The sequence below is a fragment of the Sebastes umbrosus genome, chromosome 9, assembly GCF_015220745.1.
Source record: "Sebastes umbrosus isolate fSebUmb1 chromosome 9, fSebUmb1.pri, whole genome shotgun sequence".
NCBI classification, from domain to species: Eukaryota; Metazoa; Chordata; class Actinopteri; order Perciformes; family Sebastidae; genus Sebastes; species Sebastes umbrosus.
The window spans coordinates 23,824,473-23,839,760 of NC_051277.1; the positions used below are offsets into that span (position 1 = coordinate 23,824,473).

General features: G+C 41.3%; 1 protein-coding gene across 1 annotated transcript; it reads left to right on the top strand.

Annotated features, from left to right (window-relative positions):
• Positions 1–8,801: 8,801 nt before the first annotated feature.
• On the top strand, positions 8,802–15,012 carry adrb2a (adrenoceptor beta 2, surface a). Its single transcript, XM_037780956.1, has 2 exons — positions 8,802–8,947; positions 9,257–15,012. Exon 2 carries the CDS (start codon positions 9,257–9,259, stop codon positions 10,514–10,516), a length of 1,260 nt encoding a protein of 419 aa, XP_037636884.1. The 5' UTR covers positions 8,802–8,947; the 3' UTR covers positions 10,517–15,012.
• Positions 15,013–15,288: the final 276 nt, after the last annotated feature.

Sequence of the window (15,288 nt, forward strand, 5' to 3'; positions counted from 1 at the left end):
TTTTTCTGTAGTTAATCACTGTAACAGGGAGTAACGGAGAACAGACAGGGAGTCGTTAGAGGATGGAGTCGCTTCCTTAAGTGGCAAAGAGAAAGAAATGACCCCCTGCTCCTGTTTATTCTCACATTAATCACTGTAGAAGAGGGAAGAACAAAGGACTGTAATTTCATGGGTCAGCCCAATTCCCCATTTGTCTCAGTTATGCAGATTTATACACTCCTGAACATATAAGAGTTCTTAATATAGCAGAGCAAATTATGTGTTGAAAGGGTAGGTTACAACAGGTGAGAAATTATAAATCAATTTTCCGTAGGATCAATGGTAAAGCACACAGTGTGCTCAAAGTATGTGAAAGAGCGGTATATGGTCAGAGAGTGTGAAGAGAAAATTACTTATTTCCATTCCATGAATACTAACTGGTGTTGAACAATTCATGTAGATGGTTATTATCATTGGCAGCTCCAAGATTGGTCCATCACTTTCATTCAAATCTGTTTGGGAGACAAAATGGGAGCTGTTCATTTATTTATACCTCTATTTACTGTACCGCTATCGCCTGACATTCACCGCCACCTATAGCCATTAACAGTAAATGAGACAGCATAATAATCAGGATTCAAATGGCACCAAGACCTAAACATCATAGGATGCTATAGACATTTCTTGAACTGAGAAAGGAAGGTTTAAATTTTTCTTTTTATTTGTATTAAAGGAGTTTAGGGTTGAATCACTGGTATTTTTTAAAGCGAGGGTAGGCAAAATGTTTTTTATAAAATTTCAGCATTTTGTAATTCAAGTGTTCTGAGAGAAAACTAGACTTCTGCACCTCCTCATGGATTTGTTTTCAGGTTTTAAAAAAATCTAGCCCGAGACGGGAATCTTTAGCCAATCACAGGTCATTTCAGAGAGAGAGCATTCCTATTGGCTGTTCATTCAATGGAGGCAGCTGTCAATCACTCGCAAACTCCGATCAAACGGTCAAACTAGGCAGCGCTGATCAAATATGAATCAATATTCTGTTACTGTAATGCCTATTTCTCACCTCAAATGTTTTCAGAAACATCTTGTAGTGTACTGTTTACCTGTAAAATGAGAAGGTTTGCTCCGGCTGGTGGGCGGTGCTTGGTATTTCCTCAACTGATCTCAACATGGCTGCCGGGTCACAAACGTTCTCATTTTACAGCTAAACAGCACACTACAAGATGTTTCTGAAAACATTTGAGGAGAGATATAGGCATTACAGTAACAGAATATTGATTCATATTTCATCAGCACTGCCTAGTTTGACCGTTTGATCAGAGTTTGCGAGTAATTGACAGCTGCTCAGAGACAGCAAGGCTCCAGCTCCACTCTGAGGCACAGAGGCACGTGATTTTTACAGATTACCTGTCTCATGCACTACTCTCAGGATATAGTGAACGTTTTATAAAAATAACTTTTTTTAATCATATTTGCTCCATTTCTACCCACTGCTGCTTTAAGCAAAGATGGATTGTAATTCCCCTCTGTGCTGACCGGAGGTCTACAGGGACTTTTTTTGCTGAATGGTACAGATTTGTACACACTAATTAAATCCTCACAAGGACTGTACTGTAATGTATTACTTATCTCCCCATAGGGTTAAACAAAGGTAATAATTCAGCTCAGGCCTTAACTACCTAATATGCACTATAAATCCTGCCTTAAGTCCCAGAATTGAGGCGGAATCCCTGTTTTACCAGAAGGAAATTTTGGTTAACCGAATCGGACATTGGGTCAATCCCAGCATTCAACTTTTGACCTTCATAAACATGTCTAATAATAGGTCTAATACCCTCCTTGAGTGTTTCGCTTTGTGTGTTATGATCAATAAGGCACATGAAATGACTCTCATGAGACCAGTCATTTTTCTGCCAAGCGGACAAAGGCCTTGGGAAACCATTCTGCTCTCTATCATTGACTACAGTACAGTTTACTGTCCTTTTGGCATCGAGATTATTTTCATAACCATTCATGCCATTCAGGGAAATGTTTGTTGATTTGTGATGATGAAATGTAGGGAAATTCCTACTTGGAAAAATAACTAGAAGAAAGCGCAGGGGAAATAAACTGAAGCCTCACACATTTATGAGAGTGTGATTATGTTCGCTCTCTAAAACCCAACAGCACCCTGTGTGATATACTGTCTGTGTAGACCCCCATTACAACATTTTTTTTATTTGTATATGTTCAGCTTTGTCTGGAAGCCACAGCCCAAAGTTGTTGAACAGTACAGTGAAGTGTTTTTACAACCTCTTCCTCCGTCTGAACTTTATCAGGGGCAAACTGAGTGAACAATGACTCGCGTCAGCAACGGCTTAGTCTATATATGGTCTGATCCATTGGAAATATACAAACTAGCTTTGTTCTTACTGTTTCTGTTTATCGCAACAACACGTAATACCAGCTTGGATGCTATTCACTGGCAACAAGAACACAGTCTGCCTCTGTAGTTGCATGGCAGTGAAATCAGTATAGGAGTTTTGGTCTTTGATGCTCACACATTAGTGTTTGGGTGGACCTCACCCACAGTCCCCCAGGGGGTCTTTACCACAGGACCAGGCTCTGGATTAATCCCAAGGGGAATGTCTTTGTTCCAATGAATTAAATACGGACATGATTGGCCTGACAAGAATTCCTTAAATTAGACAGAGATTGAATGGATTAGACTCGGCTGGATAGTCAGCACCACAGGATTTTTGTTTTAGTTTTTCCGCATCATCACATTCAATTCAAAGTTAATTTTTGATGTTTTCATTTGTTTTGTCTATGTGTCTCCTGTGTGAAAATTGTAGGAGTGAGAGATGATGGCTTATGAAACGCGCACCAACAGCATAACATGAAGGTAGAGCACTTTTGATAACACACACATATATTTTCATATATTTTTATGTATTTGTATGTATGTGTATGTATGTATGTACAATTAAAACCATGTGTGTGTGTGTGTGTGTGTGCGTGTGTGTGTGTGTATGTGTGTGTATTACTCATGTTATGGGGACATAAATCTGTTTACACAGTCACATTGTGGGGACTTGCCTTCCTTTTGGAGACAAAAAGCATGTCCCCAAACCGTAAATCATTACATTTTAGGGTGAAGACTTGGCTTAAGGTTAGGGTAAGATAAGGTTTAGGTTATGATTACAATTAGGGTTAAGTTGAGCATACACTGTACAATTTTAGAAATGTTGTTATGTAATTCATACTCCTACTTTACGAGTAGATTGTTTGCAATGTAAAGCCAAAGCTCACGATTTATGTGCTCACACTGTATGGTCATCAACCACGACCTGAGTGCCCACACTGTACGTGTAAAATAGAAACAACAGGGCCCGTCAGCCCCTGTGGACCGTTCTGGCTGTTTGACAGTTGTCAATAAAGATTGTTTTGAAAGCTCCGAGGCAGGTAAAGTTTGTTTGCCAGTAGAGGTCTGTAGGGGTCACAGTGCTAACAAAGCAGGAACATGCTGTCTTGATCACCTGCGCTGACGTTGGGAAATCGGCTCATGGCTCTGCTTTAACTGTGTGAGAGCCTGTGGACGGCCGATCAAAATTTCCGACGTATCAGAAATTCATCCGACTTTCCGATGGCGGGCCGGGAGGAGTTAATCGTTCCTCGGTTCCAGCTGTACACTGCACGACAAACGACGCACCGACTAAGCTGAATTTCAGTCGGACTCTAAAATAAGTGGTGCGGCTCAAAATTTGGGGCAGACACGGGCTAAAATCATACAGTATATGCCCAGCTTTAGGATTAAGATTGGGCAGGTAGCGGTTAGGGTTAGGGTAAGTCTCCAGGAAATAAATGTAAGTCAGTGTAATGTATTGATGGAAAGACAATATATTACTTATAGAGAATTTGCATATACATTTTTCCAACTCTAATGGTGTGGACTTAAGCATCTGCCAGACAGACAAATGTTCCACTGTTAATGAGTGTTGATTTTTCCGTGTTGATATTTAATTAAATTGTTCCCTCGTAATGAGTGATGTGGCTCCGGGGCAGGTGTTCAGCGCCGTCTATAGTGTTCAATTAACTCTGCTGCCTGTCACAGTTTTAAATGAATTGTTCAACATTTTTGGGAAATACTATTCAGTTTATTGTTGAGAGTTAGATGAGAAGATCGATAGAGTGGTATCAATCTTCTCATTTAACTCTCAGCAAGAAACCGAATAGGCGTTTCTTTGGTTGTGTTTATTTTGATAAACAAGGCAAATGTAATGCCAGTAATATAAATTCACATTTAAGACAAACAAGTGAGCGTAAGTCATTAGACTCTCCCATTTCCTCTCACGCTCCTGAGAGCTTTCCCCAGAGGAACAATGCCTCCAGGTATTGTTCCTCACAGATTACAGGAAAAATATAGTGGGAGGAGGTGAGGGAGGTGCATGTTGGGTCATCAGGTCAACATCACAACTTTCTGTGAAGAAGTAAATTGGGAATCCAGTGGGAGGTGGTGTGGAGGGGAGATAGATTTCTTGGGACAGTGTTTGACTAAACAGAGCAGTGTACAGTATCCAACTGGGGACATGATCCAAGACAGTTACAGGGTTATCCAAATGTGAACTGGCTGGGAGTGACAGGATACAGGAAGACAGATGTCACAGACTGAGGAAACCAGCCATGATGAATCACACAAGCAGACCCCCACTTTCCAAAACAGAAATTCAATTTACATTACATTTAGGGTACGTAGCTTGAAGCCAGAGTAAATCGGTGTGAAATTTAACAAGTGTAGAAGTTGACTGAGGTTTGTGCCAGGAATTGAATATTAAAGGGTAACTTCAGTATTTTTCAAGTCGGACCCTACTTTCCCATGTTTTTGTGTCTAACTGACTAATAGGGACAACAATTTATAAAACTGGTTCAGTATTGAGGGAGAGCACTGCAGACGGCAGCTGCGCACGGGCTGCAATGTATTCCTGTTGGGGCAAGCTAGCAATGTCATTTATGTCCACTAAAGGTCCTTGTTTTTGTTATGACAGGCTCCGATTATGATTAATAGATCTTTGAGATTCGCCTGTATTTTTTTGAGTATACGGATATTCAGATTGCACAACAGCACTTCTCCTTGAGCAGGAATTGGACAAAATAACAAACAACAAACAGACCGGTCTGTCTGGTCAAAGAAATCAGGTGGGGAGCGGAGCTCCCAGCAGCAGGCTCCTCCTCCGGCCAGGAGCAGCGCTTCACCTCGCTGCTACGCTGGGAGCCAACACAGACACCACACTGTTTGAGGCCCAGGCCGTGTTGCTGGGCCCGCTGGAGGGAAAGGACGCACGGGAGAACCAGGACAGCACAGGGCAGACTGTCAGACCATGCTGCTGTAAAATTAAAGGTTTTCTGAAGGGCTCGGAAACACTACCATTTTTGTCCACAGTGACCGCCAAGATCAACATAAAATAAAAGTTCCTCATAGTAGCTTTTAATAATAATAAGTACAACTGAGCTTGCAAGGGGTCCAATTTTCATTATACATCACAATCCATACTGTAAGTGGAGGATTGTAGATAACATACTGACCTTATCAGGATTGAGGCTAAACATGTTGGGATTGTTCTGTAGGTTGAGATAAGGTGGGTGTTAACCTTAGGTGCAGTGACATTATAGATGCAAAACTTAAGTTCAATGAGTGTTCAAAACAAAAAGGATTTATGCTTTAGTGAGAGGAGATGTAGGGCAGTGTGTGCATAAGACTTTGACATTACAAATGGATATTTCAGCCCAATGAAAGGATAGGAGGTCATCAAAACATCTGAATTCATTCTGAGATCATGAATATCCATGTTAATGGAAACCTGCCAAGATAAGCTGTCATGCAACAACATGTTTAATTTATACAAAAGGTCAGAGGGTCAGCAAAATCAGTATACATCTCTCTGTGGGTGCAATGAATATCTATAGCGCATTTTATGGTAATCTGCCTTGAAATGAGTGGGATTTGCCGTGGATTAAAGAGCTGAATGGATGGACCTCCACTAGGGGGGCAACATAAGGTAAAATTCTTTAAGGCTTTAAGCAATATGAGAAATCATAGCAGGAGGTAAGGCATGCAATTGAGATTTATTGTTTTATAGACATACAAGCACACAAACACACTTGCATAAAGATCCAAACCCACCTACTTATCTCACAGGCCTATTTATGATCCACGCTCTATCATAATTGTTATATTGTTCACTAACCTAGTCCGACCTCCCACCGTATACAGTATTTCAACTGAATTGCCTCGGCTCGTGATTATCATCAGAGAGAGCTCCACCAAAATCATTGCACAACAAGCCTGAAATAAAAATGTGTTTATCTATTGACGACGGATGTGTGATAAAGCATTGATCATTTTACTGCAGTGAGCAGCAAAGACAGATCTGAGCACAATATAAGGGAAGAAATGCAGTAAGTATTGAATGGAAAATTCTTCGTCTACATCGCATGCCTGTTCGATTTCTGGATAGTTGTGTGGAGTCAGAACTAGGGGAGTATGCTTGACTTCTTGTCCAGTGTGTCTGCAAAACATTCACAGAATAAATCTGTGAAAACCATTTGCGTATGTTTCCACCGGCAGTTTAGTTCCCCAGTGCCTCCCCGAGTCCAAAATTATCTCTAAGTTATCAGGGCTTTCACTTTAATGGAACAGTTTGTATCATTTGGGGAGATCTATTATCAAAAATGGAATATAATATTCACAACTATGTTTTCATTAGTGTATAATCACCTGAAACTAAGAATTGGTGCGTTTTCGTTAGCTTAGAATGAGCCCATATCTACATAGGGAGCGGGTCCTCTTCATGGAGTCCACCATAGGACTGAACGGACAAACCAAACACTGGTTTTAGAGAGAGCCTTTCGCATCTTTTCGTTACCTGAAGACCACCGTAGTTCTCCGATACGCTTGTTAAACTGCGGTACTCAGTTGGTTGCAATCTGCAACCACACCACTAGATGCCGCGAAATCCTACACACCGTCCCTTTAAATAGGATGATGTGGGTCTTTACCTGCTAACTCTTTAAATACGCATTCAGCTTATAGGCCACTTTTATACAAAAGTTTATGTCTATATACTCATAGTGACAAGCTAATTATTTAGTGTAAGTGTATCATGCTGACTCAGTACAAGCAGAGCTGAGGCACAAACTGAAGCAGTGAAAAAACATTTACACCCCACAGTGTCTGATCTGTTCTCATCCCTCTGCCTTTTTTATCTGTCACTGGGAGGATTTCGGTTCCAACACTGAGCTCTGTTTGTTTAGCTCACACATAGACAGTATTGTGTATTCTGTCTCAATATTCCAATAAAGATACCTTCCAATGAATAGCTACATGTTACACTCTTTGCATAGTCGGTACAGAAATGCAAATTTGCCCTGAATCCTAAAGACTTTTTTTTTTTTTGATGCGGTATAGCGTGAGAGTAAGTTTGTTTCCTGCAGGGTAAACTCTGCGGGGCAGATTGATTCCAGAAATAGGAGGGAGTTTTCTGCAATCTAACCTTGAGATATTCATCATTATAGTATTACGTGAACATATGTTTTGGATTTCATGATCTGTATCTGCAAGGACTCAACCATTCTCAATTTTAACTGTATGCTGCAGTCTTCATTTTAATGTTAAAGCTTTGTGACAGGAAAAGCTCTAAGGTTTAGTCAGGACAAAGCAATAGTCAAACCTCTCAATAAATCATAGAGTTTACACTGAAGTTAAAGCAGCAGTGGGTCGAATTGGAGCAAATATTATTAAAAAAAACGTATTTCTATGTCTTGACAGTAGTGCATGAGACAGGTTATCTGAAAAATCATGTGCCTCTGTGTCCTCCAGTGCTCCTAATTGCATCTGCAAGATTTCACAGACCGGAGGAAAACAACCAATCAGAGCCGAGCTGGAGCCTGTCGTCTCTGAGCAGCTGTCAATCACTCGCAAACTCCGATCAAACGGTCAAACTAGGCAGCGCTGATCAAATATGAATCAATATTCTGTTACTGTAATACATATTTTTTGCTTCAAATGTTTTCAGAAACGTCATGTAATGTACTGTTTAACTGTAAAATGAGAAGGTTTGTGACCCGGCAGTCATGTTGAGATCAGTCGAGGAAATACCAAGCACCGCCCACCAACCGAAGCAAACTTTCTCATTTAATTAATATTTGATCAGCGCTGCCTAGTTTGACCTTTTGATCAGAGTTTGCGAGTGATTGACAGCTGCCTCCATTGAATGAACAGCCAATAGGAACGCTCTCTCTCTGAAATGACCTGTGATTGACCAAAGTCTCCTGTCAGGTGCTAGATTTTTTAAAGCCTGAAAGTTATTATAGAACTTTAGCCCCATGATGCAAAAAACATTCTGCCTACCCTTGCTGCATCATACCGGTTGGACCACTTTTGCGTCCAACTTTCTCCTACAAAGAGTCAAAGGCTTCATCTGTTTTTGATATGATCCAGACTAAAAAATGCTGTAAAACCTCATTGCTTGGACTGAACTAAATGTTTTCTCTAAACTTTAAAATCAATGCTTGCATTCTAAAAAATAATGTTTTGGGCTTTTAAGATATGGTTTGCATATGTTTAATAAATAAAATAAAAGTCAGAAAAGTCTGTGTTTGCAGCTTTTGTCTCATGCAGCCCTGCAGCAACGGCAGAAGCAGCAGGGACAATGTGTTCAAACTCTCGGGAGCTCTCGGCACCCTCTGCAGGCTGGCTGTCTGATTGGCTGAGCACTGACCATGATGTCATCACTGCATGCTATAAGGGCTCTGACAAAAAGCCTGGGAGACACATGAGAAGAAACACTGAGCTCAACTGAGGGACTGAGTGAGTGAGACACACGGAGATTAAGGAAAAACAGACAGTAGAAGGAGGACATGTGACAGTGAAGGAACTAACTGCAATTCTACTTTGTATGGGAGGCAGGAAACAAGACAACTACCTGTGGAGGTTTGTACTTTTATTTTTGCTTGGATTGTTTAGCATGTTTTTTAAGCTGTACTTGCTGAAGCAGGACGTAATGAATTTGTTTTGTTGGGTGCTGTAATTTCTGTTCTCCTTTTTTGTGGGAATATAACCAACGACAGACACATGAGCACAATTTATTTAGTGCCAGTTGATTTCATGCATATCATTTCTATGAACACTGTTTCTTCTTCTGTTCTTATCGGGACATTTTTACATTTCAATTGTGATCTTCACCTCTATGTGTGTGTGTGTGTGTGTGTGTGTGTGTGTTATCTCCTGTGGTCTCTTCAGATGGGAAGTACAACCCTCCCAGTGTACCTCAATGTGAGTGTGGGGATGTTCAACTCGTCCTCAGACCCAGCTGAGAATGAGGAGGGTTTCAGCGAGGTGATGATGATCCTGCTGGGCATAATCACGTCCTTTCTCGTCCTGGTCATTGTCTTTGGCAACATCCTGGTCATAACGGCGATCGCCCGCTTCCAGCGTCTCCAGAATGTCACCAACTGTTTCATCACGTCCCTGGCCTGCGCCGACCTGGTCATGGGTCTCGTCGTGATTCCTTTCGGCGCCTGCTACATCATCTTCAAGACCTGGCACTTTGGCAGCTTCTGGTGCGAGTTCTGGACTGCGACCGACGTGCTCTGCGTGACTGCGAGCATCGAGACCCTCTGCGTCATAGCCATCGACCGCTATTTGGCCATCACCTCCCCCTTCCGCTACCAGTCGATGCTGACCAAGTGCAAGGCTCGCATCGTGGTCGTGCTGGTGTGGGTGATCGCCGCCTTGATATCTTTCCTGCCCATCCACATGAAGTGGTGGATATCAAGTGATAAGGAAGCTGAGGATTGCCTCGAGAACAGCAACTGCTGCGAGTTCGACACCAACATGGCGTACGCCATCACCTCCTCAATCATCTCCTTCTACATCCCTTTGGTCATCATGGTTTTCGTCTACAGCCGCGTTTTCCAGGAGGCTAAGCGCCAACTGAAGAAGATTGACCAAAGCGTTGGACGTTTCCACAACAGCGACAACAGCAACCTCAAATCTCTGGAGGCCAACAATGGGCGCAGCCACAAGAAGGCCAAGTTCTGCCTGCGGGAACACAAAGCCCTAAAGACGCTGGGCATCATCATGGGGATCTTCACCCTGTGCTGGCTGCCCTTCTTTCTGCTGAACGTGGTGGTGGCCATATGGAAGGTGGAGGGTATTGACCTCACCTTCAGGATACTCAACTGGATAGGTTACGCAAACTCTGCCTTCAACCCGCTCATTTACTGCCGGAGTCCCGAGTTCAGGTATGCCTTCAAGGAAATCCTCTGCATGAAGAGGATCCGCCTAAGCAACCCTGGGCCCGTGAACGGATACGTGTACAGCAGGAACAGCTGGCAGAGCGAGCAGCAAGGGAGGAGTAAGGGCAGCTTGGAGGACAGTGACACTAATGATGGGTGTCTGGGGAAGGGAGCGGGGGTCTGCAGCGGTTTGGACAGAGCAGATGTGGACCCCAACGGGAATTGCAAGAAAGGCCTAACGACTGTAACGACCATCCTTTAAGCTTGGAGCCCCTGGACATGTTTACACTGATCATAAACTTTTTCCAATTGACTAATGAAGGTAAGGTCAGTCAGACTGACTGGTAGAGAGACTTCTTTACAGGAACTATCATAATCAGCTGAGGAAAGAATCTCTCTTCCTCTTTCAACACAGTGAATGAATACTGTAGGTAGATCACTTTTTTCTTTTGTTACATTTCTCATGTTTAACCCCCATCTACCTCATCACTTGTTTCTTAACTGACTATTTCACGTTAACTCACTGTCCACAGGAGTCACACTAGAGCAGCATCTCAGCTGTTTATCTACTCTAATAAATGGACTGTGCATTATATAATTGCTAATTATCCGGATTAGATTGGATTTGTGGGCATGTTTTTTGTCTAGGAGTTCTTGGCAAAAGATCCCACAATTTGTTAGCATAAAAATGTTTTTGAAATTCAAAGTAAATTAATGTTGTTGGAGGCTGAAAATTCCATTCGGGCACGCCAATAGCGAGTTCTTATTTCCATCAGAAAATGGATGAGGATGGAGGAAGGATCAAACTTGATGCCTCTTTTGGTGCTTTGTTTGAAGAAATACATTCCAAATCGAGCAGAATTATAAATTGGCTTCATTTCTTTTATTTCTTTAATTTTTTTGATGGATTGTCTCAGTGTGAAAGACGATCAGCAGGTGGGGCAGAACCTGTCTCTCTCTCTCTCCTCTCCTCATTTCTCAACAATGTGGTGAGGCCCTGTTTCCTGCTCTAGTGCTTTACAGCCTGCTGCGCGGATGTTTCTGGTGCCAGCAGATAGCACCAGAGTTAAGAACTTATCTGTATCTCAGTGGTGTAAGCTCAGAAACGCCTGGTGGCCATCCTCGAAAACTTGCAAGTTTGTATACGTTGTATCAGCTGGATTCCGTTATCAGACCTAAAGATATCTAATATCTTTCAGTGCAAAGCAGGTGGCATTAATGTGGTTAATCCTGACCTTCAAAGCCTGCAGCTGTTATATGAATAAATGCACTTTTTTTCAAGTTTTCTACTGCACAGCCTGCAGTAGTCGGCCTGCACAGTCATATCTTGCATTCAGTCCATTTGTGCAACATGCAAACCAGTATTTGGTACATTATGGCATACTATGAGTCTTTCATGTCCCTTCTATGTGCCGGTAGCTACAACAGCAATTGTCCCTTTTGTTGCCCAAGCCCTGTTTGTTTATCAAAATGTGTTGTTGCTGTGTTTCAACATGTCGTGCGTTTACTGAAACCAGAGAAGCCGTTTCCTTAGTCATGGCACATAAGGGTACAAACCACACACACAATAACAAACAGTGCGTCGAAATAGCTGAGCGATAACAAAGTTCCAGGCCCGCGATTGCTCTCGGAGGCCAACAGACGGAGATGAGAAAAACAGCCCCGAGCAGAGCAGTGCACCTTTGTCACTGCTCGCTGACATTTCCCAGAGTCTCCTCGCTTGCTGTAAACGGATGTCTGGATCTCTATGAGATCGCTCTAACATTTGGATAAGACACTCAGGAGTCCACTGAGCAGCAGTTGTTTCAGTCAGTCTACTTTAGACGCTGCTTGGTGTGCAGTCTCCAGGAAACCCAGCTGAGCCCAGCCCAATAAACACGAATAAATCCATTATCTCTGGCGTTTAGCTGGAGCATCAGATAACTCCCTCTTAGGGAACACTGACATAGATTAGTACATCACAAAGTATACAGTTCCCAATTTGCATGATGAGATGTGATAACTTGAAATGAGACTCTCTTTCTTATCTCCCGACTTAAGAACACATGGCTCCTGGGAATCTTGCTTTTTGACGTAGGCAAGCAATAATGGAAAATGAGCACTTCGCATGCAGGGGCTAGAATTCACTCACTTTTCCCACACTAGATGATAAGTGTTGCAGGTGTAACCCCCTATCCCCCAGGCGATCTACGTGTCCTGATCAAAGTGTACAGCATGCTAAATGTGGCTACCGAAAGTGGGAGGGGGAGCAGGGGTTCTCTGCCAGTCTAAATCGGTGTCAGTGACCTTTGTTGTAGTGCATGTAGCGTTGCCTCTGGTCAGCTGACTGACACCGTCAAAACTGTGAACTTTGTTCCCTCAGAGGAATCCATATGTACTGTATCGCTAGGTTTGGTCAGCACTGTTGTCACAGACTTTAGGAATAGACGTAAGTGCGGCGTCATCTTACGTCAGAGTTTGCCATGTGAAAAACTTTCCAGCGTGTTGATCTTTTTCCTGTTTGTCTTTTTCCAGGATTTACAGCAAAGTAAATGCAGAGGTTGAATGTCATAACAAATAATCTCCAGTTTTTTTTTTACATTTTCACTGTACAGGATGTACAAAACAGATAAAGATTCTAGACCAAGATTTTTGATATTATTGTATTTATTCACTCACAATTAATTGACGCATTGACCCTAAATTGAGTCATTGCTGGATTAAAAAAAGGTCTGTATTTAAAACATTTAAATTTGTCGAAGCACTTCGCCAGTGATCGTTTGCATGTCTGCTCTATATATAATTGTGGTGATGTGTTTGTGGGCTGATCTGTTTTCGACCAAGTGGAGCAGGTTGTGAACTCTACATCCATACTGCTCCCTCCTGGCAGTGGCCTCTCCTTGCACCTCAGCTGTCTCACAGTTATTAATGGTTACTGTTTCATCAATACGATTGTATAATAAGGAATGTAATTCATGTCTTCGCCTCCTCAGGCTGGAAGACACGACGCAGTTATGTGCAATGAGTCTTGACTGATTAGTTGATGCTACAACATTCCAAGTAAAGCTGATGGTTTGTTTACTGATGCATACAATGAACAATCAGTTCTCCCAATGGAGTTTGGTCCTAGATTACCTTATCTACTGGTAGGGTTATACCAGCTCTGCAAACACAAAGGGTTATTTTAAAAGTGGATTCTTGGTTAAAGACAAGTCTTTGAAGATATATTACAATATGGCATGTATATTTTCAGTGTAAAAGAATCTAATATTTTCTACATTTTAACCCATTTGTGCCTGCTCAATTATTTTTTAAGATTTTTAATTTCCTTTATCCCAAACACAAATGTGAAAAAAAAAATTCAAAATCGGTCAAACCGTTTGGCAGAAGAGTGAGTTGTTCCTCATCATTCTATATCTAGTCTTTGGGCATATGGGACTTTTTCTATATATTTCATTATATTTTAGGGAAAAAAAAGTAGTACCATGTGTCCAAAAACTACATATAGTATGATAATGTATCCCAGAAATTACAAGAAGCACAATCAAGTATATTTGGTATCTATGAACTCTTATTACAAGGCATTGTTGAATACTCAACTCTGATTGGTCAATCAACGGTCTGTTATTTCTTTATAACAGACTGTTACTATGTACAACAGGCCATTGCAATATATAATAGACCATTGCTATGTATAACAGACCATTGCTATGGGCGAAGTTCTGTCAAAATGATTGATTTATTAAGGAAGTAGCCTTGGAATAAGCAGGATACTGTTCAGCTAATGGGTCATTGTTGTGAAAAAAAACTCTTCAGGGTGATACTTCGCATCAGGGTCCACCATATCGCCCTGTCGGGTTTTATTTCACAACAATGACCGGCTCGCTGTACATTATCCCTTACATAACAAGTTGAATATCAAAGATATGCAGACATATGCAGTATAAAAACATTTTTTAAACACAACGTTAGCGTTTTTCATAATTTTTCAAAAATCCTGACTTTGACTATTGATAAAATTGTGGTTTGTCATGTGATGTAAAAATGTCAATGTTGTACTGTTAGATACTTGCCCAAAGTATGTCTGTACCAAATTTCAAGACTTTTGACTAATCGGAACAAATGTTGTGACATTTTTCCTAATCATAATAACATAGTGTTTGGGCACAAATGGGTTAATATTGTCAAGGCTCAGGTGTTCTAATGTTAATGCTGCCCTTACTGATCCATTATTTAATAAAAGTCACTTTACCCCCCCCCCCCTCCATGACCAGCTCCCCATGATAGATTAGGTCATTCGCTAACTTAAAGCAGCACTGTATAGAGCACTTTCATGAAACATTAGCAATTTGAATCTACATTCAAGTTTATGAACTTTAAACAATGACCATGATATGACAATGTACCATAATGTTTGTGTGGAAGTCCTCAAAATAAAGAGTCGTGAGAAACTGCAGAATATCAGCACAGACATTTGAAAGTGGACTGCTCTGATAAATTGATGTACGTGAATGTGATTTTTCTATGAAAGTTGAATATCGCTTTAGCCGTCATATGAAAAATAAACCTGTTACATGTGAACTTTTTCTTTTTTTTTTTCGAGTGAAAAAAGTCATCACTCAGCTGAATGTTTACTAAATGTTTGTTTTCGCACAAGTTTTCGTCACTGTTTGTAATGAAGCCTGTTACAACGTGTGGAGTCCTGTGGTATTTATGAAAAAAAGCAAGTGTATGTGCTGTAACATTTGTATTGAAATAAATTATGTACATGTTGCAAAGTCATGTCCTCATCGATGTGTCATTTAATTTCACAACAGTGAGTGGTAGATTCTAACAATACACTACAAAGAATTTGAACAATAAGTTATGAGCCAATAATCAGGCCTGCACACTGATAGCAGTTAAATCTATTTCAGTATGGGAAAACCAGTCATCAGTATGTGGTCCAGATGGAATGATGGACAGGATTGGATTGGGGATATTATGAAAAATTGTTCCACTCTTCGTTTGAAACTGCATGTCTGCCCAATGCTCAAAGAAATAACCATAGATTAA